The sequence below is a fragment of the Tamandua tetradactyla genome, chromosome 7, assembly GCF_023851605.1.
Source record: "Tamandua tetradactyla isolate mTamTet1 chromosome 7, mTamTet1.pri, whole genome shotgun sequence".
Classification (NCBI taxonomy): domain Eukaryota; kingdom Metazoa; phylum Chordata; class Mammalia; order Pilosa; family Myrmecophagidae; genus Tamandua; species Tamandua tetradactyla.
In genome coordinates, this window is record NC_135333.1 from 25811195 (window position 1) to 25838366 (window position 27172).

At 41.9% G+C, this 27172-nt stretch overlaps 1 protein-coding gene across 7 annotated transcripts in view; it reads right to left on the bottom strand.

Annotated features, from left to right (window-relative positions):
- Positions 1-27172, bottom strand: part of LARGE1 (LARGE xylosyl- and glucuronyltransferase 1) — a 617012-nt gene that overhangs the window by 343382 nt on the left and 246458 nt on the right. For all 7 annotated transcript variants that reach the window (XM_077168649.1, XM_077168652.1, XM_077168654.1 and 4 more), the window contains exons 3-4: positions 18850-19151; positions 8132-8214 (exon numbers count right to left, since the gene is read on the bottom strand). In XM_077168649.1, the coding sequence (XP_077024764.1) occupies positions 8132-8214; positions 18850-19151 (385 nt within the window). The remainder of the gene's footprint in view (positions 1-8131; positions 8215-18849; positions 19152-27172) is intronic.

Below are 27172 nucleotides of genomic sequence, written 5' to 3' on the forward strand. Positions count from 1 at the left end.
TGGAATGCAATATACCAGAAATGGAATGGCTTTTGAAAGGGGAATTTAATAAGTTGCTAGTTTACAGTTCTAAGGCCAAGAAAATGTCCCAATTAAACAAGGCTATAGAAATGACCAATCTAAGGCATCCAGGGAAAGATAACTTGGTTCAAGAAGGCCGATGAAGTTCAGAGTTTCTCTTTCGAGTGGAAGGGCACATGGCGAACACAGTCACAGTTTCTCTCTCATCTGGAAAGGCACATGATGAACACAGTCAAGGATCCTCTCTCATCTGGAAGGGTACATGGCAAGCATGGCATCATCGGCTAGTAAGTGTCTTGGAGAACGCCTATTTGGTTCTAATCTCTTTGGGGTGCGCTGCACTTCTTGGATCTGTAATTTTAGGTCTTTCATAAGAGCTGGGAAATTTTCAGTGATAATTTCTTCCATTAGTTTTTCTCCTCCTTTTCCCTTCTCTTCTCCTTCTGGGACACCCACAACACGTATATTTGTGCGGTTCATATTGTCCTTGAGTTCCTTGATACCCTGTTCAAATTTATCCATTCTTTTCCTGATAGTTTCTGTTTCTTTTTGGAATTCAGATGTTCCATCCTCCAAATCACTAATTCTATCTTCATTGTAGGTATCCATTGTTTTTTCCATCTTTTCTACTTTATCCTTCACTTCCATAAGTTCTGTGATTTGTTTTTTCAGTTTTTCTATTTCTTCTTTTTGTTCAGCCCATGTCTTCTTCATGTCCTCCCTCAATTTATCGATTTCATTTTTGAAGAGATTTTCCATTTCTGTTCGTATATTCAGTATTAGTTGTCTCAGACTCTGTATCTCATTTGAACTATTGGTTTGTTCCTTTGACTGGGCCATATTCTCAATCTTCTGAGCATGGACCGTTATCTTCTGCTGGCATCTGGGCATTTAGTCAGATTTCCCTGGGTGTTGGACCCAACAAGGTTGTAAGATTTTTCTGTGAAATCTCTGGGTTCTGTTTTTCTTACCCTGCCCAGTAGGTGGCGCTCGTGGCACACGTTTGTCTCACGTGTTTGGAAGGGATCCCATCCCCCCGGTCACCATTCTCCGCGGCCTGGGGATTTCCGATCCAATTCTCTCAGTTGGTCCGGGGGGCCGCGTGTGGTGGGGGCGTCAGCCGCTGCGGCTTGAGCGGACCCTGTGGCTCCTTTATTAATTTCCCTATTGGTGTTTGGTTGGACCCAGTCCCTGCCACTGTCGGAAATTCCCTCCTCTCCCTGGAGGGGTGTCGGTCGCCGGCCGCAGCGGCCCGGGGAACTCGCCACCGGACCAGGAAGCCACCCGCCGGGGAGGGGCGTCAGTCGCCGGCTGCCGCGGCCTGGGGAATTCGCCACCGGACCAGGAAGTCGCCCGCGGGGGAGGGGCATCGGTCGCCGGCCACCACAGCCTGGGGAATTCGCCACCGGACCAGGAAGCTGCCCGCGGCTGATCCGAGACTCCTAGCCGGTCCAGGAAGCCGCCCGCAAAAGAGGGGCACCGGCCACCGCGGCTTGGGAAACTTGCCTCTCCGAGACTCTCAGCCGGCCCGGGAAGGAGGGAGGGAGGTGCTCCGGCCGCCAGCTGCCGCTGCTCAGGGAATCGCACGCTGCTCGGGGATCTCACCGCAGCAGAGTCTCGCAGTCAGTCTAGCCAGTCCAGACTGGGGTACGCTGTGTGTCCATTCCCTGCCGTGGCCCCAGGAGCTGTTCTGCACTGTTTCTGTTCACCTAGTAGTTGCTCTGGAGGAGGAACTAAGACACACGTACCTTACTAAGCCACCATCTTGGCCCCTCTCAATCCCATAAATTTTGATATGTGGTGTTTTCATTTTTATTTGCCTCAAGATATTTACTGATTTCTCTTTTAATTTCTTCCTTGACCCACTGGTTGTTCAATCTCCATATATTTGTGAATTTTATGGCCCTTTGTTTTTGATTTTCCACTTCAGTCCATTATGATCCGAAAAAGTGTTTTGTATGATTTCAAACTTTTCTAAAATTATTGAGACTTGCTTTGTGAACCAGCTTATGGTCTATCCTTGAGAATGATCCAAAAGCACTTGAGAAAAAGGTGTATCCTGCTGTTGTGGGGTGTAATGTCCTATATATGCCTGTTAAGCCTGATTCATTTATCGCATTATTCAAATTGTTTCTTTTTTGATTCTCTGTCTAGATGTTCTGTCCACTGATGAGAGCGGGGAGTTGAAGTTGCCAACTGTTATGGTATATGTGTCTATTTCTCTTTTCAGTGTTTGCTTCATGTATTCTCCAAAGTAGCATTCTGGCTATGGAGCATTCTGGTTCGGGGCACAAATGATTTATGACTATTATGTCTTCTTCCTGAGTTGCTCCTTCTATTAATATATAATGTCCTTCTTTGTCTCTTTTAACTGTTTTATATTTGAAGTCTAATATGTTGGATATTAGTACAGCTACTCCTGCTCTTTTCTGATTGTTATTTGCATGGAATATCGTTTCTCAAACTTTGACTATGTTTATCCTTGGGGTTAAGATGCGTTTCCTGTAGACAGCAAATAGATGGGTCCCATTTTTTTTTTTTTGAAAGGAAGGAAAGACAGAGAAGGAAGGAAGGATGGAAGGGAAACATTTTTAAACATTTTCTTGTTTTATTATATTTTGTTTGTTTGTTTGTTTTTTACATGGGCTGGGGCCGGGAATCGAACCGGGGTCCTCCGGCACGGCAGGCAAGCACTCTTGCCCGCTGAGCCACCGCGGCCCGCCCCCCGTTTTTTTTTTTAATCCATTCTGTCAGTCTACGTCTTTTGATTGGGGGAGTTTAATTCATTTATATTTAGTGTTATGACTCTATGGGCAGTACTTTCTTCTACTGTTTTGTCTTTTGGATTTTATGTGTCATATCTCATTTTTCTTCTTTTTACTTTTACTGATAGCCTTCATTTCTATACTCTTTTCCACATCTCTCTCTCCTGTCTTTCCTTATCTGTCTCTAGTGTTTCCTTTTCTATTTCCTGCAGAGTCAGGTTCTTGGTCACAAATTCTCTTATTGAATTTTTGTTAGTAAATGTTTTAATTTCCCCTCACTTTTGAAGGACAGTTTTGCTGAATATAGAATTCTTGGTTGGCAGTTTTTCTGTTTTAGTATCTCAAATATATCATCCCACTGTCTTCTTGCCTCCATGGTATCTGCTGAGAAATTTATGCATAGTCTTATTGGGCTTCCCTTGTATGTGATGGATTGCTTTTCTCTTGCTGCTTTCAAGATTCTCCCTTTCTCTCTGACATCTGATATTCTGAATAATAAGTGTCTTGAAGTGTGTCTACTTGGATCTATTCTCTTTGGGGTACGCTGCATTTCTTGGATCTGTAATTTTAAGTCTTTCATACGAGTTGGGAAATTTTCAGTGATAATTTCCTCCATTAGTTTTTCTCCTCCTTTTCCCTTCTCTTCTCCTTCTTGGACACCCACAACATGTATCTTCATGTGCTTCATGTCGTCATTCAATTCCCTGACTCTCTGCTCATATTTTTCCATTCTTTTCCCTGTATTTTCTTTTGCTTGTCAGATTTTACATGTCCCAATCTCCAGTTTACTAATCCCATCTTCTGTCTCTTGAAATCTGACATTGTAGGTTTCCATTATTTTTTTCACCTCTTCTACTGTGCCTTTCATTCCTACAAGTTCTGTGATTTGTTTTTTCAGACTTTCAATTTGTTCTTTTCGTTCATTCCTCACCTTCTTTATATCCTCCCTCAGTTCACTGATTTGATTTTTATGAGGTTTTCCATGTCTGTTTGAACATTCTGAATTAATTGTTTCACCTCCTATATCTCATTTGAATTGTTGGATTGTTCCTTTGACTGGACCATTTCTTCAAATTTCCTAGTATGATTCGCTATTTTTTGCTGGCATCTAGGCATTTAATTACCTTAGTTAGTTTATTCTGGAGATAGCTTTCACTTTTTTTTCCCTAGGATTTTCTTGCTGGATAACTTTGTTGTTTATCTGTTTTTTGACATTCAGTTCAGCTTATTCTAGTCCTCTAGCCTAGGTGTTGTTTAATTGATCAGAATTTTTCAGTTCTTGTTTTTTGTTTCTTGTCCCGCCTGTATGGTGCTTTTCCACCACCCCTTAGGAGGGTCCACTTAGGTATTACAGACCCCAGTCAGATTTTCCCAGATCAAACTGGCCTCCTGTCAGGAGGAAAGAGTGACCTCCATCAGTTTTCCTTGAGGGTGAGACCCAGCAGATTAAAAGGCTTTCCTATGAAGTCTCTGGACTTTGCGTTTTTCCTATTCTGCCCAGTATGTGGTGCTTTTCTACCTGCAGGTCTCACCAGCATAAGGTGATGCGGTACCTTTAACTTCAGCAGACTCTCCCTGCTAGGGGCATGGTGGAGACAGAGGAGAGGTTGTAGGCTGGCTTTAATCGCTTCTCTTTTCCTGACCCTGGGGTCTGAATTCCTTGAGGGAGGGATTCCACCTGAGCTGGGCCCCACCCCTCTCCTAGGGAAGGCACAGGGTCCAAACAAGCTCTCAAACAAGCTCAATTTTGCCTATGCCTGGGGCAGTGGAGCCTGAGAAGCCTTGCAGCTGTATGCAGAGAGTAGTAAAGCCATAGAAACATATCCACAAAAGAGAAAAAGAAAAATCCTTTTCAGAGCAGGACGCCGTTCCTCAAGTTTGCAAGAGCTTAAGTTGGTACATTGCTCTGTGTATCTCCAGGTCCTATGTGCCCCCTCCTTTCCTGCAGGGCCCAGACCTTTTCAGATCCAAAGAAATCTGTTTTTTATTCTTTTTTTCTTTTTCTGTCAGTGCTGCCCCCTCTGCATGAGGGCAAAAACCAGCAACCTCAGCTTTTACTTGAGATTCAGCTGAGCTGGGGGCATATTTTTAGTAGTCAGAATTTGTTAATTAATTCCACGATTGGAGTTTTGTGGAGCTAGGCTCCTGCTGCTAGTAAAGTCTCTTTCCTTTCCCCCTGGGAAGCAGTCTATGGGGGAGGGGTGCCGGCTGCTGCAACTTGAAGAACTCACAGTTCTGGGGGGGGCTCACAGCCAGTCCATCTGGTCCATACTGGGGTACGCTGTGTGTCCAGCCAATGACGTGGCCCCAGCAGTTGTTCTGTACTGTTCCTGGCTATTTACTAGCTGCTTTGGAGGACGAACTAAATCCCACCCCTCACTAAGCTGCCATCTTGGCTCTCTCTCCTGATTCCTAACTTTTGAAGTATCTTTATCAGAAAAGGATGTTGAATTTTGTCAAGTGCTTTTTCAAGATCAATCAAGATGACTGAGTGATTTTTTTCTTTTGATTTATTAATGTGCTGTATTACATTAATTGATTTTACTGTGTTGAACCTTCCTTGTATTCCTGGTATAAATTCCACTTGGTCATGGTCTATAATTCTTTTACTATGTTGCTGGACTCGATTTGCTAGTATATTGTTGAGAATTTTAGCCTCTATGTTCATTAGGGAGACTGGCCTGTAATTTTCCTCTCATTGTATCTTTACCTGCTTTTTGGTGTTAAGGTGATGTTAGCTTCATAAAATGAGTTAGGTAGTGTTCCTTTTTCCTCAATTTTTTTAAAAAGATTGAGCAGGATTAGTGTTATTTCTTTTTGGAATGTTTGATAAAATTCCCCTATGAAGCCATCTGGCCCAGGACTTTTCTTTGTAGAAAGGCTTTTGATGACTGATTCTATCTCTTTACTTGTGACTTGTTTGTTGAGAACTTCTATTTCTTCTTGAGTCAGTGTAGCTTGCTCAGTGTGTTTCCAGTAATTTGTCCATTTCATCTAAATTGTCTAGTTTGTTGGTATATAGTTAGTCATAGTAACCTCTTATGATTTTTTCAACTTCTGCAGGGTCTGGGGTAATGTCCCCCTTCTCATCTCTGATTCTGTTTATGTGCATCCTCTTTCTTTTTTTCTTTGTCAGCCTTGCTAGTGGTCCATTGATTTGATTGATTTTCTTAAAGAACCAACTTTTGGTTCTATTGATTCTATTTTTCTTTTATTCTCCATTCATTTAACTCTACTTTAATCTTTGTTATTTCTCTTCTTCTATTTGCTTTTGGGTTAGTTTACTGTTCTTTCTCAAGTTCTTCCAGGTAAGCAGTTAAGTCCTCAATTTTCTCACTTTCTTCTTTTTTAATATAGGTATTTAGGACAATAAATTGATCTCTCAGCACAATTTTGCCATCCCATAAGTTCTGATATGTTGTTTTCCTTTTTTCATTCATCTCCAGATAGCTGCCCATTTCTCTAGTAATTTCTTCTTTGACCCACTGGCTGTTTAAGAGTGTGTCATTTAATCTTCTCATATTTGTAAGTGTTCTGTTCTTTGGTGGTTATTGATTTCCAGCTTCATTCCATTGTTATCAGAGAAAGTGCTCTGAATAATTCAATTTTTTTTTAATTTATAAAGACCTGTTTTTTGCCCCAGCATATAATATATCCTAGAGAATTTTCTATGAGCATTGAGAAGAATGTATATCCTGGTTTTGGGGAATGTAATGACTTATATATGTCTGTTAGGTCTAATTCATTTATTAAGTTGTTTAACTTCTCTACTTCCTTGCTGATCCTCTGTCTGGTATTCTATCTATAGAGGAGAATATTGTACTGAAGTCTACTACTAGTATTGTTGAAACATCTATTGCTCCTTTCAGTTTTGCCAATTTTTGTCTCATGTACTTTGGAGCTCCTTGATTGAAAGCATAAACATTTATGATTGTTATCTCTTCCTGGTGACTTGTTCTTTTTATTAAAATATAGTGTCCTTCTTTGTCTCTCATGGTGTCTTTACATGTAAAGTCTATTTGTCTGATAGTAGTATAGCTACTCCTGCTTTCTTCTGGTTATAGTTTGTGTGGAACATCCTTTTCCATCCTTTCACTTTCAATCTATTTGTATTCCTTTATCTAAAACGAGTCTCTTGTAAGCAGCATACAGCTGGATTATATTTCTTAATTCATTCTTCCGATCTTTATTTTTTAATTGGTAAGCTTAGTCTGTTAGCATTCAAAGCTATTATTATAAAAGCATTTCTTGAATCCACCATCTTATCCTTTGGATTTTATTTGTCAGATTTATATATTCTTTTTCTTCTTTCTCTTTTTATCCTTCAAGTTACCATTACTGATACTCTTCAGTTCTGTGCCCTCCTTCAGACCTCCCTTTCCTGTCTTTTTTTTTTTCAGTTGACAGAACTCCCTTTAGTATTTTTTATAGGGCTAGTCTCTTATTGACAGATTCTCTCAGCATTTATTTGTCTGTGAAAATTTTAATCTCTCCCTCCCTTTTTTTTTTATTTGAGAAAACAAGTAATACACTTAGAACCACCAAAAATATATATTTTGGTTGGCTTAACCATAGGCATATTTAAATAAAGAATCCATATAATCATTGTAAAGCCTGTGTTTGTACAGTAAGTTTCATAAACCAATTTAACATTGAAGAAACAAGGGAAAAAATCTACATATTCAGATCGTAAAGTTCTTAAATTCTAAGATTAAACATTAACTTAGATACCATTTGATTAGCTGTCAAAACTGCGAATGTTCTCAAAATACCAAGCAGAAAGTTCTTACAGATATCTGCATTGCTATAGTAATGACCTATGTTACTAAGCATTTTCTTTATTTCACGAAAACATGGAGATATAAATATTTTAGCAATTAACATATGGAAATCTTAGCCACCTAAAATGGCAAGATCAATGGAAATCATCTGTATGTTGGGAAATTTCAGTTTAATATAAGTAGGACTTTCTAATGGTAAGAAACACCCAGCTGGGATAGGCCATATTGAAGTGGGGTAAGTAACCTCTCAACAGGGATGTGCAAGAAGTGAGTTCAGGGGACTACCGGCAGGAAATGCATATTAAGGAAATCAAGCATCAAATTGGTTGTGTCCTTGAAGGTCCCTTTATGTCTGAAAGCTACAATTCTAAACATTGCAAGGCAATTGCATAGTGTTAAACACTGTTAACACAAAAATCTCCTCCAGGGTTTAGACAAAATTATATTTTCATAGCAGCTTGAATGATTGATGAGAAATTCTGCTCTTATTTAACCCTTCCCCATGGAAACATGCAGGCAGTCGGTCATGCGTGTCAGCCCACAGAACATAAAAAATGCTCTTACCTATGAAACAGGACAGACTTGACCAAGGTGACAACATCCCGGCTGGCATTGTATCCTGCGCAGACGATAGCAACGTGGATTGTCTGGGAAGACGAGAACAGAGGGAGCAGTTAGGCAGATGGAAGAAGGCCTTCCTGGCATTTCATACCACACAAAGAAGAAAAATCACTTATTTCCTGTTTGGAACATTAGAAAACAAAAGACACAGTCCACAGCTGTGGAAAATGACTCAAGACCATTTTATTAAGGTCTTTTTAATTGGTTTATGGTGCTATCATCATTTGGAAACCATTAAGGCTTTTTTCAATTACATTTTTGGGATGAGAGAAATGGTGATGGGCTCAAATAGGCCAATTGTGAGTCCCCTGCCTCCAAGCTGGGACACAATGACATCTGATAACAAGAGAGGAGAAAAAAAATACCCAGAAAGGATGAACTGATAATCAGTGCTATAGGACTAAAGGGGTTAAGGCTCAGGGAGTTTGTGAAATAGTCTCACAAAATGTCTTAGATTAGGGTCAAAATCATAGAAGGGTCCAAGTGAGCAATGAACACCTATGGGTCCCATCTGGGATATCATTTAAAGAATCACAGACTGTCAGAGGCCATCTAAGTGGTCAAGAGTTTGGGCTCCAGACATGAATTCTGGCTCTATTCTGCAACCCAGTGCAACCCTGGTGAAATTACAGCATCAACTCACTCTGCAAGAGAAGGCCCATGACACATATCTTGCAGGATGACTGCTTGCAGTAAGTGAAATAATGAGTTCCAAAAGCAAAGGACAAGACTTGGCATATACATTCCAATCATGACAAAAATGTAGTCAAGAGAAAGACTTCCCAAATTATGTGCCTTGGAGCTGTAGCATGTTGGGAATGATTAAAGGTGACAAAGATACTTATCTCCTTAAACCCTCCTTAAAGTTCATGCTGCCTGGCAGGGTGAATGCAAGGAGAATGCACAGATTGGGCAACGCTTGCACGTCAACAGCCTTCTCTATTTACCTCCTTGTGGTACACAAATAATATTCTTGAGTGCCAAGACTGAGCAAAAATTGGGAAGTGTTATTCTAGGGCATCCCATACAGGAAGCCATCCAGCCTCTCTTAAAGCAGCTTGAAGAATGGTGAGTTCACACCTCTCGATTATGTGCCTTCTATGAAACCAGCCTTCCTTGAATCACAATTCACCACCTCCTAGCTCCCACTTCAACCTTGTTCTGTCTGGGAGTACTACAGAACAAATATATTGCAGCGCAGCATGTACCCAAATAATTTGAGTGGGCTTGAGAAAAGCCTCTTCAGAACTGTTAATAGCCACTCCTCCCAGGGTAAGGCTATTGGAATCCCTATTGTCTTGACCAGCTACCTCAAAATGCAGTTCTGATATCCTGATCAGTTTCCTACAGCTTTCATGACAAAGACCTCCAATAGCCTTGTCTCCACTCCAAGACCTCTTTAATGGCAGTGACCTTCATTCCCATGAAGTCACCCAGGGCCAGTGCCCAAAGCTGGGCCTTAGCTTCATCTGCAACCTCAAACTCTCAGGCATTCTGAAATCACAGACTCACCCCTACCTGAAGGGCTCTGAGTCTTGCACCTGTTTTTCATCCTCTAGGTTGCCTGTTTTTCAGAATACCTCAAGGTATCTTCAGGTATACCTCTAGATACCTGTTCTAGGTAATGTCAGGTATCCTGTTTTCATCCTCCAGGTAGAGTTCCATCTGGCCTCATCTAGCAAGCCCTTCCTTGCTGGTTCACTGTGCCTGGATTCCACAGTTGCTCACTTGACCTAATCTCACTATATCTCAGCTCCCTCATGCATCCTGCCCTCCCACATCTGATAGGCAAATCCCAAATCTCCATGCTGTCTACCTTTTCTGCTCTTGTACCTGAGGATCAAAAAGAAAGATGAGGGGAGATGAAAGACAGTAATAATAGCTAATATTTACTGAGCAAATACCATATTGCAGGCACTGTGTTCAATACTTTACACAAATCATCAGATTGATGTCTCAGTTCTAGGAGGCAGACACAGTATTACTGGTTCAGTTTATTATAGATTAGGAAACTGAGTCTTAGAGAGACAGGACTCAGATTCTGGAATGGAGATTCTTTACTGTACTGTACATCAGAAACACACAAGAGATTTTTAAAATATACCTCTGCCCCAGCCCAAAGCCAGCCGCATTAACTCTCAATCTCTAAGACCCAGTTTTTGAATACTATGCTGCAAGGCAGTGATTCCTAACAGGGGGCAATTCTGTCTTCCAGGGATTACATTTAGCAATGTCTGGTAATATTTCTCATTTTCCTGCCTGGGGGGTAGCTGCTACAGACATCTGGGTAGAGGTTAGGGATATGACTAAACATGTTACAATGCACGAGCAGCCTCCCACCACAAGGAATTATCCAGCCCAAAATGTCAAGAGTGCAACCGCTGTGAAACCCTGTGGTTAGGAGGAAGAAAATGTGGGGAAAGAAGAAGGGGGTATGTGTGTGGGAAGAAGCCCAGTATCCCCATCTCCTAGGTTCCGATGCTGTCTTTCCTCAGTCAAATGCAGGCATATCTTTATTTTCCCACCTGTAAAATAAAGACAGCATCGCTTATCTTTGGATAATATACTCAAAAGACTCAGGATGAAAGATGGTAATGCGGATGCAACTGTCACATTTAAATAATGAAGGAAATGAATAGGAAAATGCCTGCAAATGGGAGACATAACCAGGAATGGGATGAGGATGGGTGAAAAACACGCTGAATCAGGCTCTTCAGAGTCACAAATATTTAAACACGCAGCCTCAGAGATATCAAACTTTGTCTTGGCTTCAAGGTTCAGGAACTTTTTCAAATGGGCCCATTAATGTAAGCACAAGCATGTACATTCTCAAACATTTTACATAATTTCCCAATCTCTTTAGTTTCATCCAATACACCTGCCACCACGAATGAATTCATCATCTGGAGCACTATCAGCAAGGCTCTGCTACCCCAGGAAAGCAGACAATCAGAGTATAGTGAATACATTCCTGGAGAATTTGGGATGGTCCAAAATTTTGTGGGTACAGAAGAGAACCATGGAAGTGGGGCTGGAATGAGGGAGGAGAAGAGAGAGTGGGGCAAAGGGATGGATGTTCCTTTAAAGTGCAAGGTGAAAAAATGCTCTTTTATCATAGCATGTTTAAGTTTGCTAATGCTGCCAGAATGCAAAATACCAAAAATGGATTGGCTTTTATAAAGGGGATTTATTAAAATTTTAGCTCTGTGCTGGTTTGAGGTTATGTACCCCCAGAAAATCCATGCTCTTATCTTTAATTCAATCTTGTGTGGGCAAACCTATTCTTGGGTGGGATCTTTTTCATTAAGTTGTTTCCATAGAGATGTGAACCACACAAGTGAGGTAGGATCGTCTGATTAGGTGGTTTCCATGGAGATACACTTTTGCCCATTCAAGGTGGGTCTTAATCTACTTACTGGAATCCTTTAAGAGGACAGAGACAAGGAGAGATGCAGTAAGAAATAGCTGGGAAAGCCATTTCAAGTTAGAAGCCTGGAGAGAAAATTAGCAGATGCCACCACGTGCCTTCCCAAATGACAGAGACCTGAATGTCACTGGCCCTTTCTTGAGCTAAGGTATCTTGCCCTGGATGCCTTAGTTTGGACATTTTTATGGCCTTAGAACTGTAAACTTCATAACTTAATAAATTCCCTTTATAAAAGCCAACACATTTCTGGCATATTGTATTTCTGGCAGATTAACGAACTAAAACAAGTTCTAAGGCCTTATAAATGTTCACACAAAGGCCTCCAAAGAAAGATGGAGGTCTGTTACATGGGAAAGCATGTGGTTGACGTCTGCTGGTCCTTGTTCCTGGTTTCGTTGCTTCCAGCTTCAGATTTCAGTGGCTTTTTCTCCAAGTATCTGTGGGTCCAGACTTAGCTGCTCCCAGGCACAACTCTGGGTTCTGGCTTGTGCAGCATCTCATGGGAATGCACATGACAATGTCTGCTGGGGTCCGTTTTACACAGCACTCCAAGCATCTCTCTTAGCACTCCACACATCTCCAAATGTGTGAGTCTGTGAATGCTCTGGTTCCTGTTTAGTTTCTATTGGCTCTCTCAGCTCCTGGTATCTCCTAGGGCTTCTGCATTTCCAAACATCTGTGTCTGCATCTGCATCTGAGGTTTCTCCAAAATGTTTCCCATTTTAGAGGACTCCACTAAACGAATCAAGACCCATCTTGAATGGGCGGAGTCAATCTCCATCTAATCAGAAGGCCACACCCATAACTGAGTGGGTCACAACTTCAAGGAAACAAATCTAATCCAAGATTTCACCCTAAACAATAGGTCTGGCCCCACAAGACTGGATCAGGATTGAAAGAAAATGGCTCTTCCAGGATGCCTAACAGTTTGAAACTAATACATAGTAACTTTAGGTTTTGAAACCATGAAGACAAGTTTTCACATTTCTCAATATAGCCAGTTACTGAAAGAGACAAACACTTGTACACTCTTTCATCAAAATGTACAGTCTGAATATCAGATTCTGTAACATTGTCCCTCTGACCTAATCTTCCTCCCTACACTTTCCAATTATAGATATAATACTCTTTATGTGAAAGTATCTAAACGCGCAGCTGGATGGTATTCTCACTTGCTCCTCCAGATTCATTTTCTACCCTACTCCTACTTACTTGGTAGCCCCAGCAGCTGACTTCTATAGACCAAGTAACTGGGTTCCTTTTCCTTCAGGCTTTTGGTTGAGTTTGGTCAATGGAGGCACGAACTGGAGACATAAATAAAGGCAAGAGGAGAAAGAGGCCAGGTTCTTCCACACTATCAGGGCCTCCTCTTATAGCTCCAGTTTCTCTTGGACTCCATAATTCCTCCTGCCTCTCACTCCTTCATGGCAAGGGTTTGCATTGACATCTATCAGGATGTGCCACCATCCCTGGATGGTTTCTCCAGCCTTGTCTGAGTCTTTGACCCTCCATAAAGCCCTTTCTTCCCCTTTGAGTGCAATCTGTTTCCTGCCAGGGTCCTGGCCAATATCAGTGACCCTTTCTCAGCAACCCATTTGTCCTTGAAGCTGAAAGGAAAGTACCGAAAACTTTTAGGCATTCATACACATCCTGCCAATACCTAAAGGGAAATGTGGTAGGCAGGGACCAACGTCACAAACTTGGAAATTTATAAATTTTCTTTATAAATTTTAACGTGTTCTCCCTAGTTATCATACTCATGGTCCACAGAGCTCCTTCTAAGGGGTTTTCTAACTCCTTTCAGCTTTCTGTTTATTTCCTTTATTCCTGAACATGGTGCTTGACGCACTTTGAATCTCTGCAAATTACACCTGAAGATAGAGGTAAGTAATGTAACTTGGAGCAATGTCCTTCAGAAAAACATGTTCTTAAACTCAATCCATTCCTGTAGGTGTGAATCCATCATAAATAGGACATTCTGATGACATAATTTCAGTTAGAGTGTGGCCCAACTGTCTCAGAATGGGTCTTATCCTATCATTGAAGGGCTCATAGAGAAGGACACAGAGAGAGAAGACCAACAGGGGAAAGTCAATGGAATCTGGAAGCAAAAGGAGAAGCCAGAAGGGGGTGCCTTGTGCACTGCCATGTTACAGAAAAGCCAAAAACAAAGCATCACCCTGAAGACATTTTAATTCTGAATTTCTCCCAGCCTCCAAACCTGAGCCAATAAATCCCCATTCTTTAAGCCAACCTGTTGCATGGTATTTGTTTTGGCTTCTAAGAAACTATAACAGTATGAAAGGCCAAAGCTCTAAGGTTCATTCTAGTAGCCACTGGAGTCAAGTGTATGACCTTTATTTTTAGGAACTAAAGGAAGGATGCATGATAGGAAAGTTTTGGGAGCCTGTACTATGGTGGTGCTGGGCCAGGCTCACAAGATATAAAGGTAAATTGAGATTTCTCTCCCCTGGACTCAAGAGAAGAGGCAGAAAGACAGCTCTCCAGACAATCCCATCAGACAGTGAGAAGTGCTCCTACAAAGGCATGCTCAGTATCCCTGCATTCCATACCACCACCATCACCCAGATGGAGGAGATGCAGGGATGCTTCCCAGAGAACACATTTCAGTGACTAGATGAGGACAACCTACGGCCTGTGACATTCAGGGTCAGTGTGGATTTGCAACTCTTCACTTGCCAGCACCCATGAGGACTTGAAAAAGAAACTTCTCTGCCCTCTGCCCCTAGAGGAAAAATTCCCATAGGCTATTTTCTCATAAATAGAAGCTGGGGAAAAACAATAAGTTGTGTTCCCAAAGAAATTCAGATTCAAACTAAGAGCAAGGCAAGCTGTGGCTTGGCAGAACCAATCAATACTCCACCTAGCTCTGCTCCCAGCAACACCATTAGGTAGCACCCTGCTCCCTTAAAGACATTCTGCCTTGGGGCACAATTTAGTTACACATCTCACATCAGGGAGAATGCCAGAGTGAGAAAGGAAAACTGATTTATACAAAGGCAATTGATGAGCTATGAAAAGACAGGTTCAGCCAAGATTCTGGACTGCGTCTGCAAACTAATGGCTTGTGGGGGCAGGCAAGTCCTCCAAGGGAGGGCCCCATGAGTCTCAGAGCACCAAAGCTGCCAAGGCAGCTGGAGAAAAAGACATAGCTGGGAACAACCGAGGCAGCAGTGAGGGTCAGAGGCAGTAGTGGGTTAATCGGAAAAGCTTTAGGTGAAAATGAAGCAATACCACTTCACATCCCCTAGGATGACTATTATTAAAATACTGGAAAATAACAAGTGTTGACAAGGACAGAGAAATGGGAACCCCTGTGCATTGTTGGCAGGAATGCAAAATGGGTACCATCGCTGCAGAAAACAGTTTGGCAGTTCCTCAGGAAATCAGACATAGGATTACCATACAACCCCCAAAATTCCACTTCTGGGTACACACCCCAAAGAATTATAAACAGGGACCTAGATTTCTACACATTGATGTTCATAGCAGCATTATTCACAATAGCCAAAAAGTGGAAGCAACCCAAGGGTGCATCTACAAAGGGATGGCTAAACAAAACATGGTACATGTGTACAATGGAATAACCATAAGAACGGAGTGCTGATCATGTTACTGCATGGACAAACCCCAAAGACATCATGAGGGGTGAAATATGCCAGTCACAGAGGACAAATACTGTGTGATCTCACTTACACGAAATACCTAGAATAGACAAACACACAGAGACAGAAAGTAGTTTACAGGTACTGGGGGTTGGTGGGTGGGACAGAAAATTAATGCTTAATGGATACACAGTTTCTGTTCGAGTGATAAAAAAAGTTATGGTAAATAATGGTCCTGAGGGTAGAAAAATGTTGTGAAGGCAATTAACATTCCTAAAGTATATGCACAAATGTGGTTAAAATGGGAAATTTTGTGCTGTATATATGTTATCACAACAATTTTTACATTTTTAAAGGATGAGAGCAGAGTTTGTGTTCCAGCTTCAAAGCTAATTAGCTTAGTGAACTTGGAACAATCATTTATATCCCTGAGCCCCACTGGCCTCATATCTAAAATGGAGATAAAAGCAGCCACCCCATTGAATCAATGCCCAAATTAAACAAGTGCAAGAAAGTGCATCTAAGAAGTCAGTGCTTATTAAGGTTTACTGAAAGAATAAACAGCACAAGGGAAGTGGCTTAATATCCTGCTTTAACTTTCTCATCTGCAAAATGGGGGACACAATACTACTTACCCTCAAATGTTTAAAGGACTGTGAATAAGTGATCCTCAGACTTCAGTGTGCATCAGAATCAGATTGCTGGGCCCCACTCCCAGAGTTTCTCATTCTGGAGGTCTGGAGCTGGGGCCTGAGAACACCCTGCATCCAGGTGATGCTGAGTCTGCTGGTTCAGGGACCACACCTTGAGAACTACTGTTCTACATAAAGCACACAGAAGAGGGTCTATAGTAAAAACTCCACAGATGTAAGCTGTGATCATTTTGAAAGAGAGGGGTATTCTACAGTTCAAAGACTGTATATCCAATACCTCCAAACAGGGAGCCCCACTTCCCTCCACTTGTATAAAATGAGCAAAATGTGGCATTCATCCTTCCTGCTACCATCACATCTCCCAAGGCACTGGAATTTACAACTCTTTCAGGGTGGAGAAAAAGGCAAGAGGAGAGAACACAGGACGAGACTAGTACTGTGCAAACCACAAAGGCGTGAGGATTACAAGAATGGGTACTGGTTTCAGCTCCACCTCTGGCAGGCTGAGAGACCTTGAGCAAGTCACTTAATCTCTCTGATCCTCAATGACAAGTTCTATAAAATGAAGGGTTTAGAATTTCCATATACACAGTTCTCTTAACATCCAGCATTTTCAAACATTCAAGGTGAAGAAACTGAGACACAAATCAGTTAAGTAACTTGTTCAAGGTCACACAGCTCATCTAGTCAGTGGTGAAGCAAGGAGTTGAATTTAGAGTCCTGCTGTTAAACCCACAGTACCCTGCCTTAATAAAACATATATGTAACTATTTTTTTTTAAATCTGTTGTAATGTACCATCTAAAATCATCTTACAAACCTCCAGGGTACCTCTATTCTTGGGGAGAATGATTGATCTAATTCTGTCTGTTCGTTCTACATATTGAACCACTGACCCAAAAGGCCAAATTATTTCAAACCTGTAGAAAACAGAAGTCACTGCCTACTGACTATAATTCAAGTCAAGACTTCAGGAACTCGGCAAGTTGTGGGTGGACACCTGGGGGTTAGAGTGTCTGGTGTGAAGATAGGAAGGGCCAAACCTCAGGGGGTGACTCCAAGTGCCTCTTTCCTATTCAACGCCCAATAAATGCACAGTGAATGAATGAGCCATTCAGCATTTTTCATCCTGCATACTCCTGGCCTGCTTTTGGGATCAGTTTTCTCATGTTGTAAAAGAACACAGTAACCTGAAGAATCAGAAATTAAAACATATGAAGGGGTAAGACTGATATTTGGGTGGGTCAATGGAAGAAGTTTACTTGGAACAGGTAGATCTTGGGACAGGTGCATGGTCTAAAATCAGCCTAAAGTGTGACACCGCTCCATCGAGGTTGCTGTGGCCTCCAGTGCCACCCTCCTACCTATGGGGCCTCTGGATGACACAAAAAAACAACACAACAGCCAGACATCCTGTCCTTTGACAAGTATTGATTGATAGCCTAACACAAGCCAGGCTCAGTTGCAGGTGCTGGGGATACAGCAATGAGCAAAAGAGATGGAATTACTTCCGCCATGAAGCTGATATTCCAGTAGGCGACACAGAAAATAAACAAGCAAAAGTATGTAGCAGTAAAATAGAATGTTGGACATTGATAAGGCTTGGAAGAAAAATTAAGGAGAAAAAGAAGATGGGGAAGGGGAATGAATGATATTAAGATTTTAAAACAGTCGTCCAGGAAGCTATTGCTGAGAACCTGACACTGAAGCAAAAATCTGAAGGAGGTGAGAGAATGAGCTTGTAGGTACCCAAGGAAGAGGGTTCTAGGTAGAGGAAAGAACCCTGAGGTGAAGGGAGGCAATGTGTTCCAGGAAAAGCAAGGAAGCTGCAAAAAGGAAAGTCAGAGAGACGACACAAGGTCCTTGGTACTGAAAGACATTTATGAGGACTTGGCTTTTCAGAGCTGAGAAATGGTGCGATTTGACTTATATTTTAAAAGGGATCAGTCAAGCTGCTGGATGTGGACATCCACGTGAAAAGCATACTACAATTCACCGAGCCTGAAGTCCAATATTCTAAGAATATGGCCAGGAAACAGAATAAAGAAACATCAGGTTAACATCCATCTCTAACTAAAAATAATAATAAGTACCCACAAATGAAAACGCTATTGTTGGCTCTGTATGACTATCCCATTTGATGCTCACAGATAACCTGTGATGTAGGTATTGTTTCTACAGCTCATCAATGAGATCCCTGAAGTTGAGAGATGTTAGGTAACTTGCTCAAGTGCTCACAGCAGCAAACACCAGAGCTGGGTTATGAACCTGGGTTATGTGTGTCTTGAAAGGCTTTTGTCCTAATGGGATGCTGTACTTCATTTCCATGGAAACTGGAAGAAGGGCGAAGTGAGTGTGGATTCAGTGCACACACAAGCATGGGTGGGAGGGGCTGGGGGTGGGCGGTAAGTCAAATTTCCAAAGAGTCACTGAGAAAGAAAGCGTCCTCTAAGACTAGGGGGCATGATATTAAGCTATGAACATTCAAGTTGCTACTTCAGATGAACACCAGGGCTCTGGTTCTGGAACTGGAGAGGCTCTTCATAAAGTGAAGTTAGAAGGAGGCCGAAGGAGCTGCCCCACAGGGCCACATCTCCATCGCACAGCCTTCACTAGTCTAAGGAGCAGGCCACCCAGCTGACAGTGGGCGGAGAAACTCTGAACATGCTAACATGAACCACAAAGAAGGAAAGGGTAGGTTCCATCAGTTAAGGCCTCTTATTACCTCTGTAGGCCTAATCATCCCCATTTTCCAAATGGAAAACTGTGGCTCAGAGAGTTGCTAAATGACTTGTCCAAACTGTACTCAAGGTTAGCGACTGAGGCAGCTTCACACCCAGGACTGACTCAAGAATCCCAGCTCTCTGCACTCACTGGGTGCGCTTCTAGAAGGGATTTGCAAGGGGCGACGTGAGGTGGAACAGGCTGCCTCTTGGGACTCCCAAATGCTCTTTACCTCACACTTTTCCACGACCGGCTGCTGCCCGCACTCTGAGCTGTTGCCCGCCACGATGCCGGCCCGAAGGTTCTCGCTGTCTCCCGTACCCTCCTCCATGGAGTAGGTCTTGGAGTGGTTGCCGCGGCGCGGGGCGGGGGCCCGGCCCTGGGCCAGGCTGAGCTGCCGGCGGAGCGCGCGGTTCTCCTCCTCGACCTCGCGCATGCGCACTTCCAGGTTCTCGCGCTCCCGCTGGCTGGAGGCGGTGTACCTGGGGCTGTGCGGCTGGGACTCCAGCGGAGACAGGGACACTGGCTTCCCATCTGGAAGTGCAGAAAAACCAAGGAAGAGTTAATCTAGACTGCGACACCCCCAGTCCCTCCGCGTACCCCAAGCAATGAGGAACTCATTGCTACACAGTGAAGATTCCTTCACAACCTCATTTTGAAGGGAGAGCAGATGGAAAATGAGTTGCAAATAAACACACCCAGATTGAACTGGGAACAAAGTTAAGAACAGAACGACTTACTATGATGATAAATATTAATATGCTATTTAGAGAAGACAATCATAATATAATTTTTTCCTAATTAAATGCACTGTCTTATCCCTATTTAGCATGTTTCTTAGTAGATATTCTTACCAATAAAACATTAAGAATATGAAGTAGAGGGGGAGGAAAAGAATGGGGAAAAGGAGGATGAAAGGGAGAAAGAGAAGGGAAGGAGAGCAAAATAGGAAGAGCAGGAGGAAAAAGAGGAAGAAAAAGAAATAATAACCAAGTTGGCTGACCTTTTCCTATGCAAACTCCTGTTCATCTTCAAAACCCTGTTTCAACATTGCCATCATCTCCGAGATGAAACCTTCCTCAATCCCCAGGCAAAATATCTGTCAGCATATTTCAACAGTATTTCACATAGTGTTACATGTATCTATCATATTGTATTTGTTAAGCTTTTTACCATTGGTTTCCTATGAATATTGTGAGTTCAGTGAGGGTAAAGGCTGGGTCTTACCTGTCTTTGTGATAATATACCATAATATTTGATAAAATGCTAGAGGGATGGATACAAGGAAGAAAAAAAGTGGGCATGTGAACAATCTAAAGGTTTTCCCAGAATAAAACAACTACCATTAAACCAAGTGCCAGCAATACTGCAATCAACAATACAAAACCATGCAATGGAGATGGGCACAGAAAGGATAAGACAAACTCTCAGAATCACACGACCAGAACATGGGGTGTCACCACTACACCCAGGTCTGTCTTAGGTCTGAGTCAGTGTACTCTCCACTCTGCTGCATTTTTATAATAGGCCAAGTAGAGAGTCAAAGTTTTTATTAATTCTAAAACTTGTTTCTCCAAGCAATTCAAGAGGCTGAGCCCTCAATCTTGGGCTCACCCATCTAAAGCTTAGTGCTACAAAAGAAAGGCTATGCCTATTGATAATTATGCCTAAGAGTCAGTCACTTCTGGAGAGCCTCTTCTGTTGCTCAGATGTGACTCTCTCTCTAAACCAACTTGGCAGGTGAACTCAGTGCATGGGACATGACTCCCACGGGTGTAAATGTCTCTGGCAATGTGGGACCTGAATCTCAAGGATAAGCCAGGATATGGCATTATCAGAAGGAGAAAGCCTTCTTGACCAAAACAGGGAAGAGAAGAATGAGACAAAATAAAATCTCAGTGGCTGAGAGAATTTGAACAGTCAGAAAGTTACCCTGGAGGTTCTTCTTACGCATTATATAGATATCTTTTCTTTTTTTTTTTTTTTTTTTTTTTTTACATGGGCAGGCACCGGGAATCGAACCCTGGTCCTCGGGCATGGCAGGCAAGCATTCTTACCTGCTGAGCCACCGTGGCCCACCTAGATATCCTTTTTAATTCACGTGTATTGGAGTGGCTGGAGGGAAGTACCAGAAACTGTTGAGCTGTGTTCCAATAGCCTTGATTCTCGAAGAAGACTGTACAACTTTATAGCTTTTACAGTGTGACTGTGTGATTGTGAAAACCTTATGTCTGATGCTCCTTTTATCCAGGGTATGGACAGATAAGTAAAAAGAAAAAAATAAGGATGAAAAGAAAGTAAATAATAGGGGGAGTTAGGGTGTGAAAATTGGGTAGACTGAAATACTGTGGGTCAATGGGAGGGGGGGAAAAGGGGTATGGGATGTATGAGTTTTTCTTTTCATTTCTTTTTCTTTTTCATTTCTTATCCCAGAGAGTCTCTGAGATTCACAAAACTTCAGGATCAAAGACTGTGATGAACAACACCCTGAAGGTTTCACCTGGTGCTGTGTGTACTGAGCCAGTTTCTGCACCAGGCTTTCTGATCCATTTCTGGAACTTAACAAATAGGACTCTCCCCACTACCGTCCCTCTAAATCATCTCAGGGTTGAACACCTGAGCTCCTGGTCCTCACCCATCAATGTAATGAATAGGACTCACTAAATTCCACTGCCTGGGACCAAAAATCAAAGACAGAGGCAGAGGCTGAGGGGGCCACGAAATCACCAGTTGATTAAAGCTGCATTGTCACTGAGCTGGCAAATTACAAGCTTCAACCCAGGTTTTTGAAACCTGTCTCCTTGTTTGGTAAAACCAAATTAGTTTCACCAAGACTTGAAAAGAATAGGCAGCTAATAGCAATTGTGTTCTCTCAATTATCATTGACCCTTTGAGCAGGGGTGGGAAAAATGGGTATTGCGCTTCAATCACAGAGTTAGAGGGTTACAATTTGAAAAAGTAACACTGACTATGAATCTGCACTGGGCTAGGTGGTTTATACTGATAATACTTACCACAACACAAGAAGATGGGAATAAGTATTCGCATTGAGGATAAGGAAACCGAGATTCTAAAAGCTTAAGTGGCCTTGTGATTGGGGATGGGTGCAACTGGAAACAGGGTCTAAGTGATTTTGCACTCAGCCACGCTCCTGCATCTATACTCCGACTTGGAGGTGCAGATACTCTGGGGCCTGAGAGGTCTTCTCTCTTATGAAAGAATTCTGGAGCATTTTGAACAGGTGGGAATTCAGTGGAAGCCTACATGGTTCAGGCTTTCTGGAAAAAAATAACAACAAGCAGGTTTTTTGGAGGGGTTAGCTCTCTGAACCTCAGCTTTCTCTTTTGCTAACCTTGCAAGGGTGATGGGAGGTTTAAAGAAGACACTGAAATACAAAGCATAAAGTTCTGTGCCTCTCAACAGGAGGCACTCAGTATAAATTAGTTCCCTGCAACCCCTTTCCAATCGGAGTAGGTGATATTGTGGCTAAGATGAATTGACAATATAATTTTAGGTATTGGAGGGCGTCCATTTTCTTAACAAAGGGCTGCTCTTTGAATGACATGTGGGAGCAAGTGGCCAACAAAGCTTGGCTTACTTTGCTATGTGGTATTTCTGAACCTTATTGCCTTCAGCCTCAGTCAGGTCAGGGTCCAACTGCAGGCAAAACAGAGGACCTTCAGGCAAGCTTTGCATCCTCTAGGCCTCTCCCTAAAACCCACAGTTTTACTTGTTGATGAGACGTACATTATAATTTCTTGATCCTGTGCTTATAAATAAAAGACTGATTACATACTCCTTAAGCAATTGTAATTCCAGGGTTGCTGAGAAGAAATGCTACTACATCCTGTGTTTCCTTCTACCATGCTTTGGACCCCAAATGGTTTTAACTGGACTTACCCTCAAAGACTCTCAAAGACTTGCAGGTGTTGTCGCCTCTTGAAAACAACAGATTTATCACCGATAAAACACCCACAAAATAATAAATGTCAGACCTCAGTGAAGGGAGAAATCAATGTTGAAAAAGGCAACACATTTGATGCCCAGTGCCTAGTATGTAAAAAAGTACTCAACGAATAACCAGATTATAATTTCTGGTTCACTGGTTGGTTTTAAAAGTATGTTATCTTGAGTAAGCTCCTTCCTCTTTTTGACCACAGTTTCCCTCCTGAAAGGGGGGCTCTGGGAGATGTGCTCAGAGGCCCCTCACTTCGATGTCTGCATGGATGTCCCACATCTGTAACTCAGATAAATGACCCCAAACCACATGACCAGAAGCTAATACAAGTGGTTCCTGTTGCCCTATGACCTTCATGGATCATTCTAATTTTATTTCATCCTGGCTCTCACGCTCATTCCTGAACTTTTCCTCATCTCCTTGGCTCCACTGAGGCTTCTCCAGACCCTCTGAGGGACAGTGAAGGCCCAGCCTCTTTAGGTGTGACCTGCATTGCTTTGTTAAGGCTTATGCATGTCTGGTCATTTCCAAAAGCACTTCCTTAGCTGTGTATAACAAGTCACTGTTATAAAGCTAACTAATGTTGGATTTTATGGCCTATGTAAACCTTGGTATTTATCACATTGTCAGTGATGAAGAACCAGGACGTTCCCCCAGTCCGACCTCGACAGTGGCTTGGTCCTAAGACATTGACCAGTACACAGCCTGCTCCACAAATGACAACACTGGTCTGCGAAAACTGGTCTCTACCCTGTTCATCAAGACAAGCCTACTGATCACACGTTTGATGACACCACAAAGCCCAATTGCTCTAGAAGTTTCTAAATATCTACTCTCTATTTCCATAATTTTTCTTGCTGCAAACCAATATTGTTTTGGTGAGAAACACTGGTCTGCAGACCACACTTTTAGTGGCACTGAGCCACACTCATTCTCTTTATCCCCAGGGCCTGGCATGCTTCCTGTACTTAACAAGCATTTGATGAAAAAAAAAACAAAACGAAACAAACAAACAAAAAAAAACAACCTGTATCAAATATTAAACAGGAGTTATTTTAAAAAGTACCTCATCACAATCTTAAATGCTGGTAGAAATAAATCAAATAGAATAAAGTGATAAAAGCATGGGACTTGGGGTAAGAAAGACCCGGGTTTAAATTCTGGTTATAACACTTAACTAAAAAATAACCTTAGGCATAATAACGTTATTATGTAGTAGTTAATAACCTTATTAACTACTCTGCGACTCAGTAGCTCTATATGAATAATGACAGATATTGGTGTACACACATGCGCACTCATGGACCTATTGTCTAGAATCAGGCCTAAGCAGAGGAAATATTCAGATTTCCTCTCTCTCTGCAGCTTTACCCCTTGGAGGCAGGCCATTTAAAGGCACCCAAGGACAGGTCCTCATTTTTAAGCTTTTTACCTTTGCTTCTTTATTACCTTTCCTTCCAAGTTTCCATTTTTCAGATTTGCACAGTCTATTAATTCACATAGTGCCACTTTTTGCCACATAATGTCTTTATGTGTTGATGTGTGGTTCAGCCCACTTGGAGTTTAAAATGTCAAACAAAACATTATTCAAAACCTTAGTTGACAACATCTTCCTCCTTCCTCCAAAACATCTCAATAAACATGAATTTATCATTGGATTTGACTCTCTGAATCCACTCAAGATGAATGTTCTGAACTAGAAATCAAAACATCTTAGGATTCAGCCCAAAAATGGTATACTGAAAATCAACTTTGGTGCAGTACAGTGACAAAGATGGGGGACTTACAATCCAAAATGTCCTAAGAGATGATCTGAATCAATGTGTATGCATATGACTATCCCTAAATCTCTCCAGAGTGTTGGCTGTTTAGCAAGGTGTGTGGCATCCACCACCTGCAAATGGATAAAATTGTGGAACTCACGAAAGGAGGCAGGGGTCAGGACTCTGACGGGGTTGCTAGTTCTCAAGCCTCCCTTGCAGGCAGCTCACTGCCAGGACCTTCCATTGGTGACAGACCTAGATATTTCAAATCTAGGGAACCAAAATCCTGTACCCATGCTCAGATTTCAAGAAAGCTTGCTCCTACATCATTCCAACCATGATAAAGACACTGCATCCCTACCCTTTACACAGCAAACCCTCCCCACATACAATCTGTCACTGAGGCCTGCCAATTCTTCCTTCCTGATGTATGAGGCACTTGTTCTTCTCAGTCTGTTTCAAGCATTCCATCTCAAGCCAGATCCTTCCAACTTATCCTAATATGGAGGTCATCAAACTTTTTTTTTTTTTGGTAAATGCCCAGATAGTAAACATTTTGACTTGGAGGGCCACATGTTCCCTGTTGTAACTACTCAACTCTGCCGTCGTAGCACAAGAGCAGACACAGAAGATTTGTTGAACAAATGAGTGTGGCTATGTTCCAATAAAACTTTTTGACAAAACAGGCAGTGGACCAGATTCGGTTCACAGGTCAGTTTGTGGACCCTTGTCCAAGAACATTAAATTTGTCTCCTTGGCTAGTTTTCCTGTCTCAATCTCTCCCTGTTCCTGCCAGCCTCACTCACAGGTAAAAGGAATAATGTTCTTTAGCCTTATTCCTTTAACATTTTGCAGTTTGACAATGGACTGAAGCAACTCCAACAGAAGCAAGGTAATCTATTAAATTCAACCAACATTATTCAGTTCCTACTGAGTGTATGTCCAAAGCAGAATGCTGCAAGTGTCATCTCATTTTAATTCATACAACACTGCAATGAATTAGGTGTTCTTTTTTTTCCCATTTAACTAATGAAGAATCCGAGACATAGAAACATGATTTAACGTGTTCAGTAATATCCCAGTTGCAAATGGCAAAACAGAGAGTCTTGAACTCAGGTGCACGGGCTGCAGAACAATTGCTCTTTTTATATCAAACCAAACTAGTTCACTCTCTCTCACTCTCTCTCTTTCTTGCCAGTTTCATCCCTTGATCCCTTAGGCCAGTGGGTTCTACCATGACAAAACTGGGAAACTTTCAGAAAGCATTAATGTGCACTGATCCCAGCCCAGATTAATTAACTCAGAACCCCTGGGGATAGGCAGAGGAATGGGGGAAGGAGTCCAGTTTTCAGCATTTTGGGAAGGAGCCACCTCGATGGGATTCTTATATGCAACCAAAATTGAGAACCACTGGCTTAGGTATTTCCCCCATCCATTGGCTGAGACAATATAAACACCATTTCTAAGCACACCGGTTGCCTCCTTATGGAAAATTTAATTTACTGACTTAGACCCAAAGGAGGTCTTAGCCTTGCCACCCTCAATTCCAGTGATGCTCTGATCCTAGGCCTTGGTTTCCCTGTCCAAGCCTCTTCCACATTCTCATAGCAGCTCAATGTGAAACCCAGGACAACGTGTTGATTTCTGGTATCTGAGACTTCCTAGTATTCTAGGCCTAACAAAATTAGGCCTCCTCTGCTCCTTTCAATCCCTCTCCCTCCAGGAATGAGAACCTCTTTCAGAAGGAGGGCACTACTGCCAGCTGACTGACCTTCCAACTTTCTGGTTCCGATTTCTTCCTCTCCTGCCCATAAGGTCAAATCATCCCAATAAAATCCCCAATTATCATGCATACAAAATTGTGTTTAATAAGTAAGCATTGTGTAATTTTTTAACATAATGGCTACCTTTTAATTAACATAAAAATTTCACACCCTCCCCTTCAAAGCCATTTAAAATTTCAAAATAAATATTTTAGGCAAAATCATTTTAGAAAAAATTAGGAAACTCAATTTGACCTTGAAAGTCTCCTTTTTTTTCACTTTGATCACTCTATGTCAAACAAGAGTGAAAGCTGAGTCTACTGACTTGTCACAAGTTTTGCCATTCTAGGCAAGAATGTGCTGAACCACTTTCCTACCCTGAGAGTAGAACAATCAAATTTGCTGTGTGGCACTGATAATACGGAACAGCCGCTCACTTGTTATAAGGTAAATAGGGAATGTTTTATCCAAAAATTCCCAGAAGTGATTTTCTGGAAGTTATTGTTGGCAGCCAAAGCAAACTTGAGTTCCAGCAAAGACCTTGGAGATCTTTTGGCAGAGACAGAATAACAGTAAGAAAAGAGTTCCTCACAAGCTTTTAAAAAGAATTTGCAAGCACAAATGCCAGAGAAAAAAATCTTGGATTCGTTTTGCCTTAATACGCTGAATAAGATTTGATCTTTTTCCTCCATGAAATTATTTTCAAGAAACTTGTCTTAAAGAGCTTCATTAAGTCAAGAAAACGAAGACAATTTTAGCACCAATTTGCTGAACCCAGAGCTGGATTTTGGCTATAAATGCTTGAAGTGTATCATTATGAGCAATGATGTTGGTATTTGCCCCTTGAAATTTCATCTTCAATGATTTCAAAGCTTGAAATATTTCTGCCAAGAATCCTAAGCTCTGAAAGTTTGAGTCAGTTGGTCTTTGAACTACTGTTTCCAAAACAGGGCAACTGAGTCTTTCTGATTCTAAATCTGGACAATCATATTTTCCTATTACTATCCAAAGAGTCTAAGAATGGAAAAGAAGGACTTTATTAGCAACATTCAAATTGCCACCAAACAAGGC